This window comes from Rattus norvegicus, chromosome 8 (genome assembly GCF_036323735.1).
Source record: "Rattus norvegicus strain BN/NHsdMcwi chromosome 8, GRCr8, whole genome shotgun sequence".
NCBI lineage: Eukaryota > Metazoa > Chordata > Mammalia > Rodentia > Muridae > Rattus > Rattus norvegicus.
The window spans coordinates 132,220,155-132,238,098 of NC_086026.1; the positions used below are offsets into that span (position 1 = coordinate 132,220,155).

At 39.2% G+C, this 17,944-nt stretch overlaps 1 protein-coding gene across 3 annotated transcripts; it reads right to left on the bottom strand.

Annotated features, from left to right (window-relative positions):
- Window positions 1–2,184: 2,184 nt before the first annotated feature.
- Window positions 2,185–17,603, bottom strand: Lztfl1 (leucine zipper transcription factor-like 1). 3 transcript variants are annotated; one of them, XR_005487858.2, is made up of 11 exons: window positions 17,334–17,603; window positions 14,974–15,098; window positions 12,132–12,326; window positions 10,243–10,303; window positions 8,784–8,855; window positions 7,510–7,575; window positions 7,346–7,423; window positions 4,811–4,987; window positions 3,290–3,393; window positions 2,554–2,636; window positions 2,185–2,385 (listed from the first exon to the last, which is right to left on the bottom strand). XR_005487858.2 is itself a non-coding variant. In XM_006244191.3 (11 exons), exons 1-10 carry the CDS (start codon window positions 17,334–17,336, stop codon window positions 2,618–2,620), a joined length of 900 nt encoding a protein of 299 aa, XP_006244253.1. In that variant the 5' UTR covers window positions 17,337–17,523; the 3' UTR covers window positions 2,185–2,385; window positions 2,584–2,617. The 3 variants fall into 3 exon arrangements, 2 of the variants coding, with proteins under 2 accessions (XP_006244253.1, NP_001019437.1); XM_006244191.3 differs by having other exon boundaries at window positions 2,584–2,636; window positions 17,334–17,523; NM_001024266.1 differs by having other exon boundaries at window positions 2,185–2,636; window positions 17,334–17,379.
- Between the last annotated feature and the right edge of the window lie 341 nt (window positions 17,604–17,944).

Sequence of the window (17,944 nt, forward strand, 5' to 3'; positions counted from 1 at the left end):
ATATAATCAGATTTGTAAGACATAAGCAAATGATTAAATATATATTCAACACAGATACATATGTAAGATAAGAACAAATAACCATTTAAATTGAAGATATTAATAACAAAGCCCTTTGCACTTTATTTTTGTGAACAAAATGTCTCAATCATAATTTTAAAGGCTTCAATTTAAGGCTAAATCAAAGCCACATCTTATTCAGTTTTGTTTTTATTTTATTGTGTGGGGACTGATCCCAGACCCCTGTGCATAGCAGGTAAGTGTTGTATCCTGGCCAGGAGCTTCACTTAAAGCTTTAACTAGTTTGCTAAAGAGCCAAAATATATAGATTAAACAGGCTTTTTCGGTTAATTGATTCAGTAAATCTTAAAACTGGGAAACCAAATGAAACAAACATTTAAAGATATGTTTTGCTGAGGTTTGCATTTAAAAGCAAAACAGAACAGTAAAAAAGCAGAATCAGTCAGTGCTGTAAGAGACAGGAACAGGGCTGGAGAGATGGCTCAGCGGTTAAGAGCACTGACTGCTCTTCCAGAGGTCCTGAGTTCAAATCCCAGCTACCACATGGTGGCTCACAACCATCTGTAATGAGATCTGATGCCCTCTTCTGGTGTGTCTGAAGACAGCTACAGTGTACTCACATACATTAAATAAATAAATTTAAAAAAAGAAAAAAAAGAGACAGGAACAGTGAGTATGTAGCAAATGCTGTATGTGAAAGAGGCCTGACAATGATTGCACAATCCATTTGTTATCTGACTGCTGAACAGGTTGTTTTACTTTTTTTATTGGTTATTTTATTTATTTACATTTCAAATGTTATCCCCCTTCCTAGTTTCCCCTCCAGAAACTCCCTACCCCCCGCCCCCATCTCTATGCGGGTGCCCCCCCAACTCCCACCTCAGCGACCTACCATTCCCCTACTCTGGGTTGTCAAGGCTTCATGGGACCAAGGGGCTCCCCTCCTATTGATGCCAGCTTCTTAACAGTTTCTAAGGTTTTAGAAATACGTTTGAATTTATTATTCAACAAGTAGAATACACTACACATGATATTTCAAAATCACTACCAACAAAACAAATAAAAATTCTACCCAGCAATGCATTACGGTAGCTTACCAAGTCTTCTGTCATTCATCTGAGAAATGTGTAGGGAGAATACAACCAAACCGTTTCTCAGAGACACGTTTTCCATTTAGTTACACGTTGTTTTCTGACATACACAGAACATTCCGGTTTACAAATGGAAACCCAGGGTGAAACTACAGTCCACAATGGTAGCCCTACATGAAACTGATAAGCGATACAGCTAGAAACAAATGGACAAGAAAAAACGTGTAGGAAATGTTGCCTTATTATTTTTTCTCTCTTCCTTTTTGGATTCATTCATCATCCTAAGATTGCCTTCCCAGCTTTTTTTTTAGAGAGAAATAACTTCGATATTATTTGTTCCTTTAGTAGTTAATAATGCTACAAAAATTCCACAGTATAGTCAAAGCTAATACTGAGTGAAAATAACAAAGATGTAAGCTCTGATCAATGAACTCTTTTCTGGAAATAAGTTCCCTATTGGTAGAAATGGAAAAGCCTCTCTTAGATTGTTCACACAGGATGTGACACGTTTGCTTTGAGAATTAGAAAACTTCTTCCACATTAATATGTGAAGGGTAAATGCTTTCTTAGGTTTAACTCCCACAATGTAGGCATCATGTCTTATTTCTGGTACTTTATATATGATCACCCAAGGAAAAGCACACCAATTGAAATACTAAAATCTCTTGAAAAATGCCAGTTCTCTACACATATACAAACCAAAGTACAACCTGGAACTTAGTCAACAACTTTAGGTTGAGGCAGAGTTTGAAAGAATACTAATTCATGTATAAGCTAAAAGTATATTCTGCAAGTAAGTCCATCTCTCTGAGTTCATCTGCTTTTAAAACTGTGAAAGTATAGGATGAATCTGACTTCTTTGTCCATAACAGATCCATGATAAGTAAGGACGCAAAAAATGTCTGCTTATTCCTATAATAAGCAGCATTCATGATGGAGAGATGCAAAGGTTAACTGAGTCTTTAGTTACTGCAGCTTACTCTCCCTTACAATTATTGGACATGTTGACTAGAGTGGAAAGTAAACATATTTTCCATAAGTTGATACATTTTGATGATCAGAGAAATTAAGATTTCATTATTAAAAATAAAGGTTTATTTGTAAGTTTTATAACTTTACTATTTGTTTTTACATTTAGGGACTGTACAAGTATAGATGTTGCCAGCTTCTCTAACATTAAAAGGTTCACTCACTAATACAAAAGGATGGCTCTTCTTCCCACACTAAACCGCTTGGTTCCATGAAGAAATTTCATTGTACTTGGATGGAGGCTCTGGAGCATTGGACAGAGAGGTGTTAGGGACAACAGAAAAGAATCATTACATGTTTTTTCTCTTCTCAATTACAGAACTGAAGACAAGAACGATAGTTCTAATATTACAAGGAAAGCTTAAACATCAGAAAAAGAAGAGAATATGACAAAATGCTTCAAAATACATGCCTGAGGTGGATGGAGATAACTTGTACGTACATGTGTGGCAGGTTCTAGACAAAACCTCCAGTCTTTAATCTTCAGATTCATATCTGGAGATAAAATTAAGAGCATAATGTCATGATCCTTTTTGTTCTTGCTACTGTCTTAAGTGAAATCCCACTAGTAGCTATCCCAGGAGTATCGTACTGCTCACTGTACACCCCCATGTAAGCAGAAGTTGGTTATCCTCAAGGCTAATGCTATCATGGCGACTTGGGGTTTATATTAGTTCACCTAAAATGTCTTCAGATTCTAGACCTGCACTAGGAATTTATACCCATGATAGCTTAATGCCATTACAACAACCCTAAGATCAACGTGAATAGCTGACATGACTAGTAGTTAAGGATTAACAAACCTCCAAGACAAATCTAATCTTGAATTCACTTTACGGATATCTTCCCTGAGAACAAATGCAAAATGTCAGCTTCAGATGGGTTTCTATGCAGAGCCACTGATGACAAAATGACCCCACCTAGCAAAGGACATCAGTGCCAGGAAAACACCATGGAGCATTTCTGTGCCTTTTCCTGCTAATGGATCCACTGCCAAGAGCAACTGAGATCAGTGTGCTGAGGGAAAAGGTCTAGCTGAGCCTAAAAGCAACCCCGTGGACTAAACAATGGGACAACTCAGGGCCTGACTCATTGTTGCCAGCAGGCAAGTGGGGAGAAGAACCCCAAGTCAGGATCAGTCAGCTTACTTTGCAAGTCTTTTCCGAAGGTCTTTGATTTGATCATTCTTTTTAGTGAGAATCTCTTTCATGTTTCGATAAGCTGCTGTTTGTTGAAATTTCTTCTCTAACTCCTGTTTTGTGAAAAATGTCAGCTCATTACTAAGAAACATTAAGGAAAGAATAACAAATGTTATAAAAATGCATGTTGTTTGCTAATTTTCTAATTTCCTTAAAAACATACTTGTATAATATTAAAACCACCTAAGTTTTAAAAATATTTCAGAGGAGAAGCTAATAAAACAGTACTATTTTCCAAGGTAACATGGTGATGTTAGCAAGTAACTTAATCACATTGAGCCCTAGGTACAGGAACCTGTTCAACATACAAACTAACTTTTAAGTAAAATATGTACAATATTTTCCTAAACCTCCAAGTTTTAAATCCCAAGGAAGAGGGTTTTCGAGAGTCTTAAAAGTTTACCTTTTCAATCCCCAGCCCCGAAAAAAAAGAAAAAAAAAAGTTTACCTTTTTATTTACATATGTGTATGACAATGTGAATTTATGTAAAACAACGTTCTCACAGGGAACTGGAATTATAGGCGGTTGTGAGACTTCTGATGTCAGTGCTGAAAGCCAAATAAAAATCCTCTGCAAGGGGTTGGGGACTTAGCTCAGTGGTAGAGCGCTTGCCTAGCAAGCCCAAGGCCCTGGGTTTGGTCCCCAGCTCCGAAAAAAAGAAAAGAAAAGAAAAGAAAATCCTCTGCAAGAGTCTTAACCACTAAGCATCTTTCTAGCCCCTAATTTGAGGATGTTTTAGTTTCTAGGAGTGTAGCACAGCTGGCAGAACAGTTGCTCAGTATGTAGGAGCCATAAATTCCATACCCAGTGCCCAATCCTCTTTCAAAAAGAAGTATGTTTGAAAAAAAATAGATTTACTTATTTTATGTATATGAATGTTTTACCTGCATGTATCTATCTATACCATATGAATGCCTGGTGCCCATCAAGGTCAGAAGAGGGCACTGGATCCCCTGAAACTGAGTTACAGATAGTTATGAGCCACCATGTGGGTACTGAGAACAAACCTGGGTTCTCTGCAATAGCATGTGCTTTTAACTGTTGAACCATCTCTCCAGTCCTGCACTCATATTCTTAAATGTATAATTCCGAAAGAGAAGAATTTACTCTGTATTTCCTATATAAAGCACTTTTTAAAGAGGTTTCAAAATCTTAAAAAAAAAAAAGCCATCCAGGTCTCTCTCAGGCTCTAGGGAGAACAGAACAAGCAGACAGACAGCAATGCAAGCGCGTAGGGCAGCACGCAGAGGACGGAGGGAGGGAGCAGTTTGTTCATTATCATAAAGATGAAAGAAGGTAGGTGCAAAGACATGATAGCTTTTCAGAACATACATTGGCTAAAGTTCAGAATAAAAATGAGCTCCCTCTGACACTGTGAGGCATTTATCTAGTCACATCTGTGTCTCTCTACTGTATGTATTAGATAACAGACACAAACAGGCAAAGCTCTTCCGTCTCAGTCTCCTGACCTTTTCAGCCATGCTCAGCTGCTCCTGTACTCTGAGGAGGTCATGTTTGGCTGCTGCTAGGTTTTCCTCCAAAGACTTTTGGTTTTCTGTCTTGTCGTTAAGTGTCTTCTGAAATTCACTCTTAAGAGCTGCAACTGTGTTTTCCAAGTCATCCAAGTCTTGGGCCTTGATAAAATCCTATAAAAGATAAATACATGAATATAATTTCCCTTGACATACTAAATAACAGCACTTTTAAAATAGTGAGCCAACATCCATGGAGAGAAAAAGCAATGCTTATGTGTGCACACAGCTTTTCTCACCAGTCTGGGTAAGTGCCAGCCCCAGCAGGGTTGCCAGCAGGCTCAATCCAGCCTCAGCCTTGGTGGACATAGAGCAGATATTCAGTAGTCACTGTATTCCAAATGTAGGAAATCGGATTTTTGAACTGCTAGAATTTCAGTCAAAAAGGAACGAGAGAAATGAGATCTCAATTTGACAGGTGAGTGTACCAGGGTTGAAATTGGCAAGTAATATGGAGAAGTGTTGGGGGCATAGTTTCTTATAAATCAAGCTGGCCCCAGACTTGCTTTATAGCCAAAGATGATCTTAGAACTCATCCTCGTGCTTGTGCCCTCCCTGGTGCTGGGATCACAGGTGTACACCAACATGTACCAATGTTCCCTGGTTTACATGGTACTAGGGATCAAATCCAGGGCTTTGTGCTCACTAAGCAAGCATTTAGTTAACTGAGTTATATCCTAGCCCTCTGACAAATCATTCTGAGAAGCCCAATTAAACAAACAAACAAACAAACAAATAAAACAGACCTTTCTTGTCCTCCATTCCAACCTCTCTAGACCTATTGTTTGTCCTGCAACAGTCTGCTTGCAGGTGCGTCCCACCACACTTCCATCTCTTGGGTGCCTTTGGTGTGGACCCCGATCCCTCTAGCTTTCATGCTGCCCTTCTCAGCCTTTCCTCTCAGCCCATTTCTACTTCTTTGCTCTCAGCCTACAGAAGCACTCTCTACTAGGGACTCCGCTTGTCTAGGACCCAGAGCACTTGGAGGAATTAGAAGAAAGGAAACATGATTGAATATATTATCTGGGTTGTTTTCAATTAAAAATCAAAAAGAATTTTGGGTAAGGGAAAAACATAAAAATTTTGAATTCTCCAAACTGATACATAGGAGGACTACACATAGCAAGTTTAAAGCTAAGCTGGAAACTGAGATTTTTCTCTCAAAAGAACAAATAGTATAGGTGTAAAAAGATTAGTCACATTCACATAAAATTTAATAGACAGTCAAGAAACTATGGAGACTATTACTAATAATGAGTATAAGGGTTTCTAAATTGACAAGGTTTTAAGTTTTTTTCTGTTGAGTTACATGAACTTCTTTATAATTTGACAACTGAAATACATATCTTACATCTGGATCTTGCTTTTGGCTAGGCAAAAGCTACAGGAAAAAAAAGATCTGCATTCTATAACAGGAAAATGGTCTACATTTGCACAATATTTTATCTTCAACAAAATGAAACAATAGTTGCTTTTTAAAAATATTTAGTCCCTAAAAAAGGCATGTATCCTTGTATCAGTTTTGTATCAAATAGAAAACTTGACAAATGGCTTTTAAATAGATTCATTACCCAAAAACATTTGTAACTGTTTAACCTTTTAAGAAGTTATAAAGTTGTTCTGGAACATTCACCTTGTGTGTGGTGTGTGTGTGTGTGTGTGTGTGTGTGTGTGTGTGTGTGTGTGTGTGTGTGTAAAGAAGTACTGATTGGCTGTGCCTGGTGACTGTAAAGTTGAGTTGTAGGTTCCTTGGGGCTTATTATACCATTCTCTGTATTTTTGCATGCTTTAACTTTTTTTCATAAAGTTTAACAAAAATCTAATAAAGTCCGGGGATATAGCTAAGTAAAGAGAACGCTGGCCCAGCAAGCATAGGCTCTGGTCATAATACTAATACTGAATATTCATCTAAATCTCTTTGCTCATTTAAAATCATAATACTGTGTCACACTCAGTGAGAGGAGCACAGGAGAGGCAATGATATAATGACTCCTAGCAGGTAGAACATACTCACCATTGTTCTCAGCTAGGCTGGCAGAACTGCCACTCGGGATTGACACTGTTTCCTACAGCACACTGGATACAAATGAAGCCGTAACCCACTATTCCTCTCTCTGTCACTACATCCAAGGGAAACTCAAGTAACACTCAGAATAATAAAACCTAAATGCAAATTTTTCCTTTACTTCCTTTTTTCCCTCAATTATAACTGGGTATAGGAGGAAAAGGGAAAAACTTAACAATAATAAACTTAAGAACATCCTGCCTGCTATTTATGTCTGTAATGTAAGCTATTCCTGTAAGCTGTGAATCTTCCCTGGAAAATGGACAGAGGATAGAGTTTCTGAGCCAATGTAAGACAGCAATAATATTCGGCCAAGAGAATGGAAAGTAGATAGAATATGATGAATAGTGATTATGATTTCTAATTTTATTCTTTTTAGATGTAGAAAAATAGCTAAATTGTTTTACCTGTTGATTTCCTTGATCAAGCTGTAAATCTTGAAGTACTCGTTCCAATTTTGACTTCTCATCCAGCGCATTTACAGCCTATAATCAAATATAAAATCAGAACACTCAACTTATACTCTCTAGGCTAATTCCTCAATAACTGTGTTGAAGGATTTCTCAGTTACCTGTGTTTCAATGGTCTTCAGCCTTGACTTTAGTTTCTCATTTTCTTGTTGAAGTCTTAAAATTTCCTTTGTGAATAAATTCAAATTTTATTATTATTTTAAAAATTTATTTTTATGTATATGAATGTTTTGCTTGAATATATGTATATGTATATAATGTGTGTACCAGTGGATGCCAGATGAAGGCATCAGATACCCTCATGGACTGGAGTTACAGCTGGCTGTGAACTGAGCCTGGGTTTTCCACAGAGTAGCAAGTGCTCCTAACCACTGAGCCATCTCTCTAGCCCCCACATTTTATTATTTTAACCAAAATGTGTTTAACATGAAATGATCACTGTTTGCTTCACTTAAAAAGTAATCAAAATTATGCAGTGGCTCAAAAATCCAAATGCCTTGGTTAGGAGTAAAATCCTACTTTCACAAAGCCCGCCTGAATCCCATAGCTGTGAGTCAAGTTTAGCTCTAAGACGAACTGGAGCTGAAGCCAAGCCCCTTTGATTGTCCTTAAGCATCTGATAGGAGATGAACCCACCTGACCAGTCTGATTGTGCATTTTACTCCCATACAGACTGTACTCTGTTGTTCTGCCGTGCCAACCTTCTGCCTGCCTCTGGTCAGGAGCCATTCTGCTCTCTTACCTGACAGGCCCCTTTAACTTAGCCTGTCTTCACCTTTAAGACCCAGCTTAGCGGCTACCTCCTTCAAGCACCCATTCTTATCTCCTCCCATCCACACGGAGCTCCACCTTCTTTATTATTCTATAACACCCTTAGAACCCTTTAGCTCTCTCATTTCTGCTTCTGGAAATGTTAGTTCCTACTTTCTGGTGAAATAACAACAGTTTTGATAGTGTCCTAGGTTACTGCACTGCTTTCCACCTATAACATTGGCATGTGTAATGCCAGGACTATGGGAGTTGGGAAAACGTTTATTTTTATGGTGATAATTTCTATAAGCATTTAAAAACCCTATACATTATTGTGGATCACACATTTCACATGCACACTAGAAAACACAGTTCAAAATCCCATCCGTGTACTGTGAGATTCTGTGTGCTGTGAGATTCCATGTACTGTGAGATTCCGTGTGCTGTGAGAGTCTGCGTACTTCACTGTGAAAAGATCTGTCACTTCAGATTCTACGGAGTAAGCATGCCCTCTTCTGGTCACTGGGCTCCATTCAGTAAAACTGTGACAAACTATTTTCTTACCCTAGCATTGTTCAGGAATTGGGGAGGAAAGAGGCAGAACCAAGGTTGATGAGAATATTACCTTGTTTAGGAGTTCAGTTGTTCCACCTTCGTTAATTGGAACAAGTTTAGGCTTTGTGATATCTATGATGGGCTGCAACAAAATGAAGAAACCAATCTAAAATTACCACAGAGTAAAGAAGAATCATTGTGAAACATCTGCTCTTCCTGAGTGGAAGACAATCTATAAACACACCCAGCTCCACACTTCAGCTCCACAGTTTTAATGATTCTTTTTGTGTTCACTCTGTTATGTGCAGTGCCTATGAAGCTCAACATATGACAGAGATAAAAACGAAACCCAACATCCCTGTACCCTTTTATTAATACAGATAGAAAAGAGATACAAGGGGCTCAGTCAGACTTGATAAAAATCTCAGCCTCTGGGACTGGAATTTTCATCTGTGGTAGCTGAAAATGATTTCTGCATGAACTTTATACAGTGAATCTGTAATGGCTGAGAAGTTACAAGTAAATAATAACTTAGCACAAATATTTGGTCATTTTAGTAGAATGTCTTAAAAGTAATAGCCCACGCTCTCTGACCCAAATTTTCTTAATCAGAAATATGTTCCAAAAGAGTTATTAGAAAATGTTTTCTTTATGTTTATACATGGATTAATCTCAGTAGTGTTGAGCTATCTGACATGGGGGACTATTTATATTTATGGTGTATCTAGTTAAGTGACAGCACAGCACGTAATTGTTCAGAAAGTCTACTAGGATGTCTCTACCTGCTGTCTTGGGTAACCTGTCTGTGTACACGGTTAAGAAGCAGAGTCGGGATATAACAACAGGTCTGATCACCGTGAAGTAGGTGCTCTGTCTCAGCTGAATGAAGGGTTTACAAGGTATTGAGACTGGACTACAGAGAGAGAGAGAGAGAGAGAGAGAGAGAGAGAGAGAGAGAGAGAGAGAGAGAGAGAAACAGACAAAAAATCAGTTTTTCCATTACTTCTGAAACTTTTAATCTTTTGTCTGCAAATATGAGTGGCAATTTAAGTTCCACTACCAACTTGAATGCTTTTCTTTTGAATGTCTCATTTTCAGCTCCACAAGTTATGTTGTGAGGATTTCAGTACCAGCTATTGAGAAACATGGGAAGCTGAGGAAATGCCTCGATGGATAAAGCACTTACCACACAAATGAGAGGATTTACATTTGGAGTCTTAGTACCACAAACAAACAGGTAGGCATGGTAACCTGCCTGTAATCTCTGGGCTCAGTGGGCGGAGACAAGGGTTTCCTAGTGACAGCTGAGGAGCTAACCTTAGATGAATTAGTAAGAGTCTCTGCTTCAGTAAATAAAGTGGAAAGTGATCAAAGAAGACATTCAGCATCAATGTGGCCTCCATATGTAAGCATACACGTGTGCACAGGCAGCTGTACACATGTGCACTCACACATATATAAACAGGCATGCACACATATGCATAGCTTCACATGCAAAAACAAATAGACTTAGAAATACTAAAAACTACCTTTTTATTTGAAGATGCAAATTCTGCCTTTTCAAACTCAGCAACTTGTTCTAATAATTCTCTAAAAATAAAAACAAATTTAAGAGAATATTCATTGAGAATCGACTTCTAGCACAGAAAATAATAAAAAAAAATCACAAGAACCAGCACCAACCTATCACATGCTAGGAAGATGAGCATAAGAGGTTACAAAACTGATATTTAATCACAAAGGGCTGAGAGTCTCATCCCCCTGTAAACTAATCTGAATCAGCTATAGCTCTTGGTACTTGACACATCTATGTGTAGTAAGACAAACAGCAATGCCAATACAAATATGAATGGCATTTGTATTTCTATTTCTGAAGTACAGCATGATTTCTCTATTACATAACATTTACTGTCACCTAAGAGTCTGATTTGTAACAGTTTTCTTGAATATGAATCAGTCCATAGTATCTACTGAGCAAGCATTCTCCATGGAAAGCCAGTAGTGTGAGCCCCTGATGATATACCAGGATAGATATGTGGACTATACTCCTGCGTACAGACCACTCGTCTCTCTTCTTCAAACATCAGCACTCAGCATTTGCTCACCAATCACCTACTAAGAAACTGACAGCCGCAGAAGCCAACCGAATTTCCTTCCCTCCTTGAAGACTGCTTAGCATTGTTCATCATGTTCCATTTCAGGAGAGATTGCACAATTTCCAGGGCTTAGCAGTGAGTCCTTTTTAACCTCTGGCATGTTTTGTTGTTGTTGTTGTTTGTTTATTTATTTAGTATAGAATAGAGTTTATTTAAGGCATGGGGAGGAGAGCTAAGAGGTAGTAGAGGCAGAGAGAGAATAGAGAAGCAGAGGAATAGAGACCGGCCATGAGCATGTGGAGAGAGAGGAGGAAAGGAATGGCGGCAGAGCGGGGAAGGGAATGGGGACAGAGTGGGAACAAGAAGGGAAGAGCAGGAGCAAGAGCTGTTTTCTGGTTTTTTGAGACAGGGTCTGTGATGGTTTGTATATGCTTGGCCCAGGGAGTGGCACTATTAAAAGGTGTGGCCTTGTTGGAGTGGGTGTGTCGCTGTGGCTGTGGGCTTAAGACCCTCACCCTAGCTGTCTGGAAGTCAGTCTTCAGCAGCTTCAGCCTTCAGAGGAAGATGTAGGACTCTCAGCTCTGCCCACACCATGCCTGTCTCGAAGCTGCCATGCTCCCATCTTGGTAATAATGGACTGAACCTCTGAACATGTAAGCCGGCCCCAATTAAATGTTGTCCTTTATAAGACTTGCCTTGGTCCTAGTGTCTGCTTATAGTAGTAAAACCCTAACTGAGACAGGGTCTTACTGTATAGCCCAAACAGTCTCAAGTGTTGAAATTAAAGGTGTGAACCACAATGCCCAACTGGCCTGTTATTTTTTAGAACCGGCCTCAACTTCATTGATCTTATTAGAAGTTTTGAATTTATGAGCTTTTAATATTGTAACATTTTAATAGTTTACATTTTCTAAGGTAAGTATATAGTTTCAAATGTAGTTATCTAGAAACAAATTTGTAATGCTACTAGGCTGAAGAGATGGAAATGATACTCTAATATATCTTCAACTGTTCAAATCTTTACTTCTTAGCAGATCTATGTATCAAGAACACTGAAATATTAATCATGCTACTAAAGATGCCCTAAGGAATAATTACATAAGTAGATTGAAAAGCGGTTTCATGTAGTTGTAACTAGTAGTAAAAACAGCATCTTTAAGAGAACTTGAGTGCTCCTCAAGGAATCACCTAGCGACTGTGCCTTGTTGCTGGCCTACCCACATGTTTCACACCCCAACCCAGGAAAGCACTAGCAAAGTAATTTGCTAACTCTGAAGACCACAGTTGGGCCTTCACAACCCAGCTGCAGGTACAAACCTCACCTGTTCTCAAGTTCAGAGACGTCTGTCTGTAGCTTTAGGTACCACTTCTCGGCTTGTGAGAACAGCTGCCGGAGGAGCAGGACATTGGTGTGAGCTGTATTGATGAGCTCAGACTCCACCTCACTGTGTACCACAGCCTGCAGCCCATTGAGGACTTCTGAAACCTCATCGATGGTGAAAGTCTCCTCCACCAGCCTGAAAACAGTATGACTCCGTTGGCTAATTAATCACAGGAGGAACTTATAAAATATAACTTAAGTCAAGAAACCAACATCATAACATTTAAAGAATTAAAGATTACAAGAAAAACTCCCTGGGAGAGATTAAAATGACTAGATTGTGGGTAATTTCTCAAATGTGTTCATTTTTAAATACAACTACATGTTGAAAAATGTAGACCTCTACTCTTTTTTAACTTTTCAATATTATTTTTTCCACTTTATACTCCTCTAAATTAGTCTTATCATATTTAGTAACTTAAAAGTCACCTAAAACACCTAACTTCTCCACTCCGTTACTTCTCTAGCATTTTAGTATTCATATGGATTACTTAAATATTAATATGCCTATGAGACAAAAACTGCAGGGATATATTACTTTTCTTAGCAGTCTAGAGACACAAAATTAAAAAAACTAACATCTTCAAGTACCTCTGTGATACAACAGAAATGAACGTCTACATCAATTGCAGCATTCAAAACTACTCTCACTGGAGCTACTTGGCAATGTTGGAAAGGGATTTCAGGGGATGAGCCATCATCGTCAATCCCCTAGCTGTACACAGGGCTTGGAGGGTGGAAGAGATCTGCCTGTGGTTCCACTGTGGGTAATTAGGCCCAGCAATTTCAGCAGCATGACAGACAGTTGGAGTCCTTAACAAATCCTGTGCACATCTCCTACTCTCAAGGACAGTGTCACAGTAACAGTTTTGTTTCTTACAGCTTTGCCCCTCTAAAGTCTCTCAACCTTAGATCCTTAGCCTCCCTTTTCCCTTTCTTTCTTCCCAACAGACAAAATCAAGCATCTTGGCACGATCATATTCAAGTTAATAGAAAACACTTTTAACACAGTTACATCACTAAGTAGTTTTTAACATATAATTCTTTAACATTGTCTTTGTCTAACTAGAAAAATTTAATCAATCTTAAAAATTTAATACTTTAACTTCAGAGTCTTTATTAAAATGTTAATGTTGTCTTTATTCTTTAATAGACTATACCATATTTTTGCCAGTAACGTTGTTTTCATCCACTGGGGTTAATAAACCAGATTAGGTTAATTGGTTGAACAGACACTAGTACAAGGTTGATGACCTCCCTAACAGCTAGAAACATCCCAGAGACCTTTGCTACTGACATGTGACATTTAACTACTTTGCATTCTAACACTATTGTTTCAAATAAAAACTCACCAACTTTTGTTTCAAATCACTAACAATATTGGTACTACCAAGTATATGTTTCATGCTACTTTTCCCCTCTCCTAATTGTTCTATATGAATAGCATAAGTTCATAGCTGCCATGTCATATGGCTCTACTTTTTAGAGAAATCACATAAGTAATTAAAGTTATGGAACTTTTTAGAATTAAGCCCTTCGCAATTTTTATCTGAAACTTTCCAGTATGTAATGATTATTATGTCATGCCTGACAACAGACTGTTACTGATACCCCACAACTATTTCTCAATTTTACAAATCATGGAACTTAGTGAGTTTCTGTATTAGCATCCCTATGCTAGCCACAAGAAAGAATCCATATTTTGCTCTGATTTCCTAATCAGAATTTAATTTATCCACTTAGGATCCTTTCTTTCTTGAGAAACTTTCACATGACCAGGTACACAGGTATATAGAGTATACAGATAAATCATTCACTAATTTTAAAAAAAACTTATTTTTTCTTAAAACAAGCCAGGCGTGGCAGCACACATCCTTAACCCCAGTACTTGTGGAGGCAGGCTGATCTCTTTGAGTTTGAGGCTAGCCTGGAGTTCCAAGACAGTCAAGGCTGACACAGAGAACCCTGTCTTGAAAAACTTAAGAAAAAGAATTTTAAAAACACTTCTTTGGTATGTACATAATTTGCCATTTACTAAAGCTGAAAGCTAATTATTCATCTAATGAGATGAATGTGCTTGTTTTTATAGCAACAATTAAACCTTGGTTGAGCATTTGCAAATGCAGGACACGGTACCTTCAATATTTTTCAGTTGATTGATATTTTGATTTTATAACTATCAGTGCTGAGAACATTGCTCTGCACAAAAACATAGTACAAAATGGCAAGAATATATTTATGGCCATTTTGCAAATTTTTGGAAATTGTTTTAATCCCAAACCAAAAGTCGTTTAATAATTTTTTTAAGGAAACTCAACTCAGCACCTCAAATACCAATTTTTAAAAATCAAAGACAACACAATAGCTTTCAGAGATACACTAATTTGGTAATTACCTGCTGAGAAATGATGGTAAGAAAATATTAGGTCTCTGTCAACATTACGTCTCCCTAAGAGCAGAATACTTAACTGCAAGTCAAAGCATACAATAGCCTATGTCAAAGAGTTTCAGGCGGCTGGTACTGATGTTGCGGGGCAGGTTGGCCTGGGCTGTGTCAACTGTGCCTGCAGTGTGTTCAGAATGATGGCTGCAGTGAAGTCACGAGATAAAACTGGGAAATGCTGCCAGAACACTTCAGAGTCATTTTGTATTTAATTATGAAATAATTTTTAGTGATTACATTTTAAGAAACTTTTACTAATGCCAAATTTTTAAGGAATCCACATTCATTCAGTTATATGACCCACAGTTTTAAGAAGTTAGGCCTTAAAATCTCTTGATACCTGCTTTCCTTGAGGTCTTGAAAGCAGGAATCTACCGTTTTAAGTCTCAAGCCTCTTTTTGAACGAGCGAAACGCATGTAATTAATGACTTCATTTTGATGGTGCTCATTTAGGCCCAACTCTGCCTGAAAAAGAGAGAACTGGTTAGTCCTGAGGAGATGACAAAAGAAATGACAACAAAAATGAACAAGGTAATTTGTTGGGCATGGTGTACTGGCACCTGCCTTTAATCTCAGCACTCAGGAGGCAGAGGCAGGCAGATCTCTGTGCCTTTGAGACCAGCCTGATCTACATAGTGAGCTTCAGGACAGCCAGGGCTACCCAGAGATACAGTCTCAAACAATAACAGTAACCAGTGATGCTCATGATACTGTGTTGTAGTAACTGATAGATGTGTATCAGGTTGCCCTCCTGTCCTCTCCCTACCCAGCTACCTTGCAGCCAAATACACTCAGGTCACATGACTACTTCTCAGGAAAAGAAGGACTCCAAAGAGGTGTGGGGTATTTTTCAAAGACTTAAGATATGGGGTATACCTTATACCTCTGTCATCTCTAATGTCTCTGAAAGTAGGCAGAGTAAGTAACTAGGATGAGCCATGCCATTTTTATGCCCCAGGGCTGGAAGAACAGAAGGATGAATAAGACCTCGGTCTTCACCTCATGGAGCAGCACCGACTCACTCACTAATCTGTATGAGATGGCTGCTGCGTGAGGGGAAATGAATGCCTGTATTCCTTATTCACTGATTTTCAGATCGCTACAGAAATGTAACCTTACCAAATACAGCCTTAAAAGGTATATCTGGCTTGAAAACAGATACTATAGTCTTCTTAATAAACCAGATATTGTTCTAAAATTAAGAAGCTGCATAGATAAGTGCAGCTCTCAGACCCAATCAGCTTAGCCACAACCAGGATATCATCCCTCTGTCCCCCTGCAAGGCTCAGAAACTATCTTTGAAGAGGGAGCAAAAGACAAAAACATCCGTGGGGAGCGGACCAAAACCATGCCTTCTTTCTGGGCAGTGGTTGCACAAGCCTTTATTTACAACACTAAGGAGGCAGAGGCATAGGCATAGGCAGGTGGATCTATGTTTGAGGCCAGCCTGGTCTACAGAGAGAGATTCAAAACAGGGCTATACAGATAAACCCTGTCTTGAAACAGCAACAACAAAGATGTCTTCTAGACATGACAGAACTGCTGAACTAGGAACTCCCAACTGTGGTTGCCTGCACGAAGTCAGGCCAATTAACAATCCAGCATAGAGACACGGAGGGATTTATGAGACCCCACTTCTAGCTGAGGAGTTACCAACAGTTGATTTATGAAGGGTAGAGAGTCAGTTTCTTTTAAGAGTGTGGCCCAAGAAAGGTGATGGTCCCACACATATGAGTACATGGGCAGCACAAATTGGACTAGGTAGGCTTAAAAAAAAAAAAAAAAACAAACAGGGCAGGAAGTGCAAGATAATTCTGAAAGAATCTGGGGGAAGGATTTTAAGTACATTGTATGAATGTATAAAATCTTTAAAGGATAAAAATATTTTTAAGGTTGGGGATTTAGCTCAGTGGTAAAGCACTTGCCTAGGAAGCGCAAGGCCCTGGGTTCGGTCCCCAGCTCCGAAAAAAAGAACCAAAAAAAAAATTATTTTTAAAAAGGAAGAGTGGGCTTATTGCTTAAAAATTTTATGTCTTATGTGCTTTGTTTAGATGAATCATTGTATCAACCCTTGTATAACTTTCAACTTATTAATGAATAATCTACACGGTTCCAAGTGGTATCAAACTGACAAAAGAGTAAGAACACAAACAAGTACTAACTTTTTTTTGTTACACCACTAGCAACTTTTTCTTTTTTCGTTTTTGAAATCAGGTGAAACAAGACCAGTTCTAAGCTCAGAATTGTTTAAGAAATGGTCTGTTTTGTTCAGATGTGTACAAAGTGACACATCCTTCAACTTCATTTCCGTGCTTTTATCTATGTATGGCTATTTAAATTAATTGTTTGGTGAGAGGTTGGATGAACTGGTGTTTTCAGTCTCAAGGTAAGCCCGAACTCTAATACCCAAATAGTCTTCAGAAGTCCAAACAAAGAAAACACCACCCATATTTAATCAGCTGTAAGGTGCTTCAGAAAGTTGGAACCAGCCCCTAATTCTTCATACTGGCAAATGCGTGCTGCTGTGAGGGCCAGGGCTTCCCAGACCACACCAGGGAATGGGGTGACAAAGCCGGAGAAAGGCTTCAGCGAGGACGCTCTCACCGCGACTCGGCCGAGGTGATTCCAGCCTCCCTCCCCAGCGAGGCCCCGCTCGTCGTCCGCTCCCGGGCCGGGCCCTCTCCCGACCAGGATACTCACCATGGTTGTGGAGGGATCAGACAGGAAACAGGGAGGCCAGCACTTGGGGCCTGAGGAAAGTAGGTTGTTTAGAAGCCGCGGGTTGCCAATGGGAACGGAGACACGTGGGCCCTCGGTTATACACTATCATTGGCTCTTAGTGTCACGTGACAGAAAGTGCTGCGTAACTGGCTAATTTCTTCAGGTACATTGGCTTTGAGATCCGGAAGTCCCACCTTTTCTTGCCACGCTAACCTGGGGCGGTGCCTGCCGTTGCCAGTGGCAACAGAGAAATGGGGCGGGGTTCCGGGGGGTTGGGGGCTGGCTCGAGGTGCCAGCGTGTTTGCCTACGGTCAGGACAGAAGTTGGGCTTTGGCACCAGGATCCAGAGCGATTCCGGACTTCGGCACCCTCTGAGAATAACCGGCTGAATGAACAGGGCTTCAGCTAACAAGCTAGTGCTGGCAATGATGCATGCCCTTTCTCCATCTGCATTATTTTATAATGCTGACACAAGAGACTAACTTTACCTTTTAAAAAATGTACAAAAACATAGGTTCATATAGAGCAGTGAATTAGAGAGACAGACACTAGATTCGCCAGGAGAAGGTTGTAGAATAATGTCCTGATCT

Excerpts from the sequence above, each read along its gene's own strand:
- Lztfl1 (XM_006244191.3), bottom strand. Across the intron at positions 7,576-8,783 it reads CAACTGAACTCCTAAACAAG|GAAATTTTAAGACTTCAACA; the intron begins GTAATATTCTCA and ends TTATTCACAAAG. Across the intron at positions 7,424-7,509 it reads TGAAGACCATTGAAACACAG|GCTGTAAATGCGCTGGATGA; the intron begins GTAACTGAGAAA and ends ATTTGATTATAG.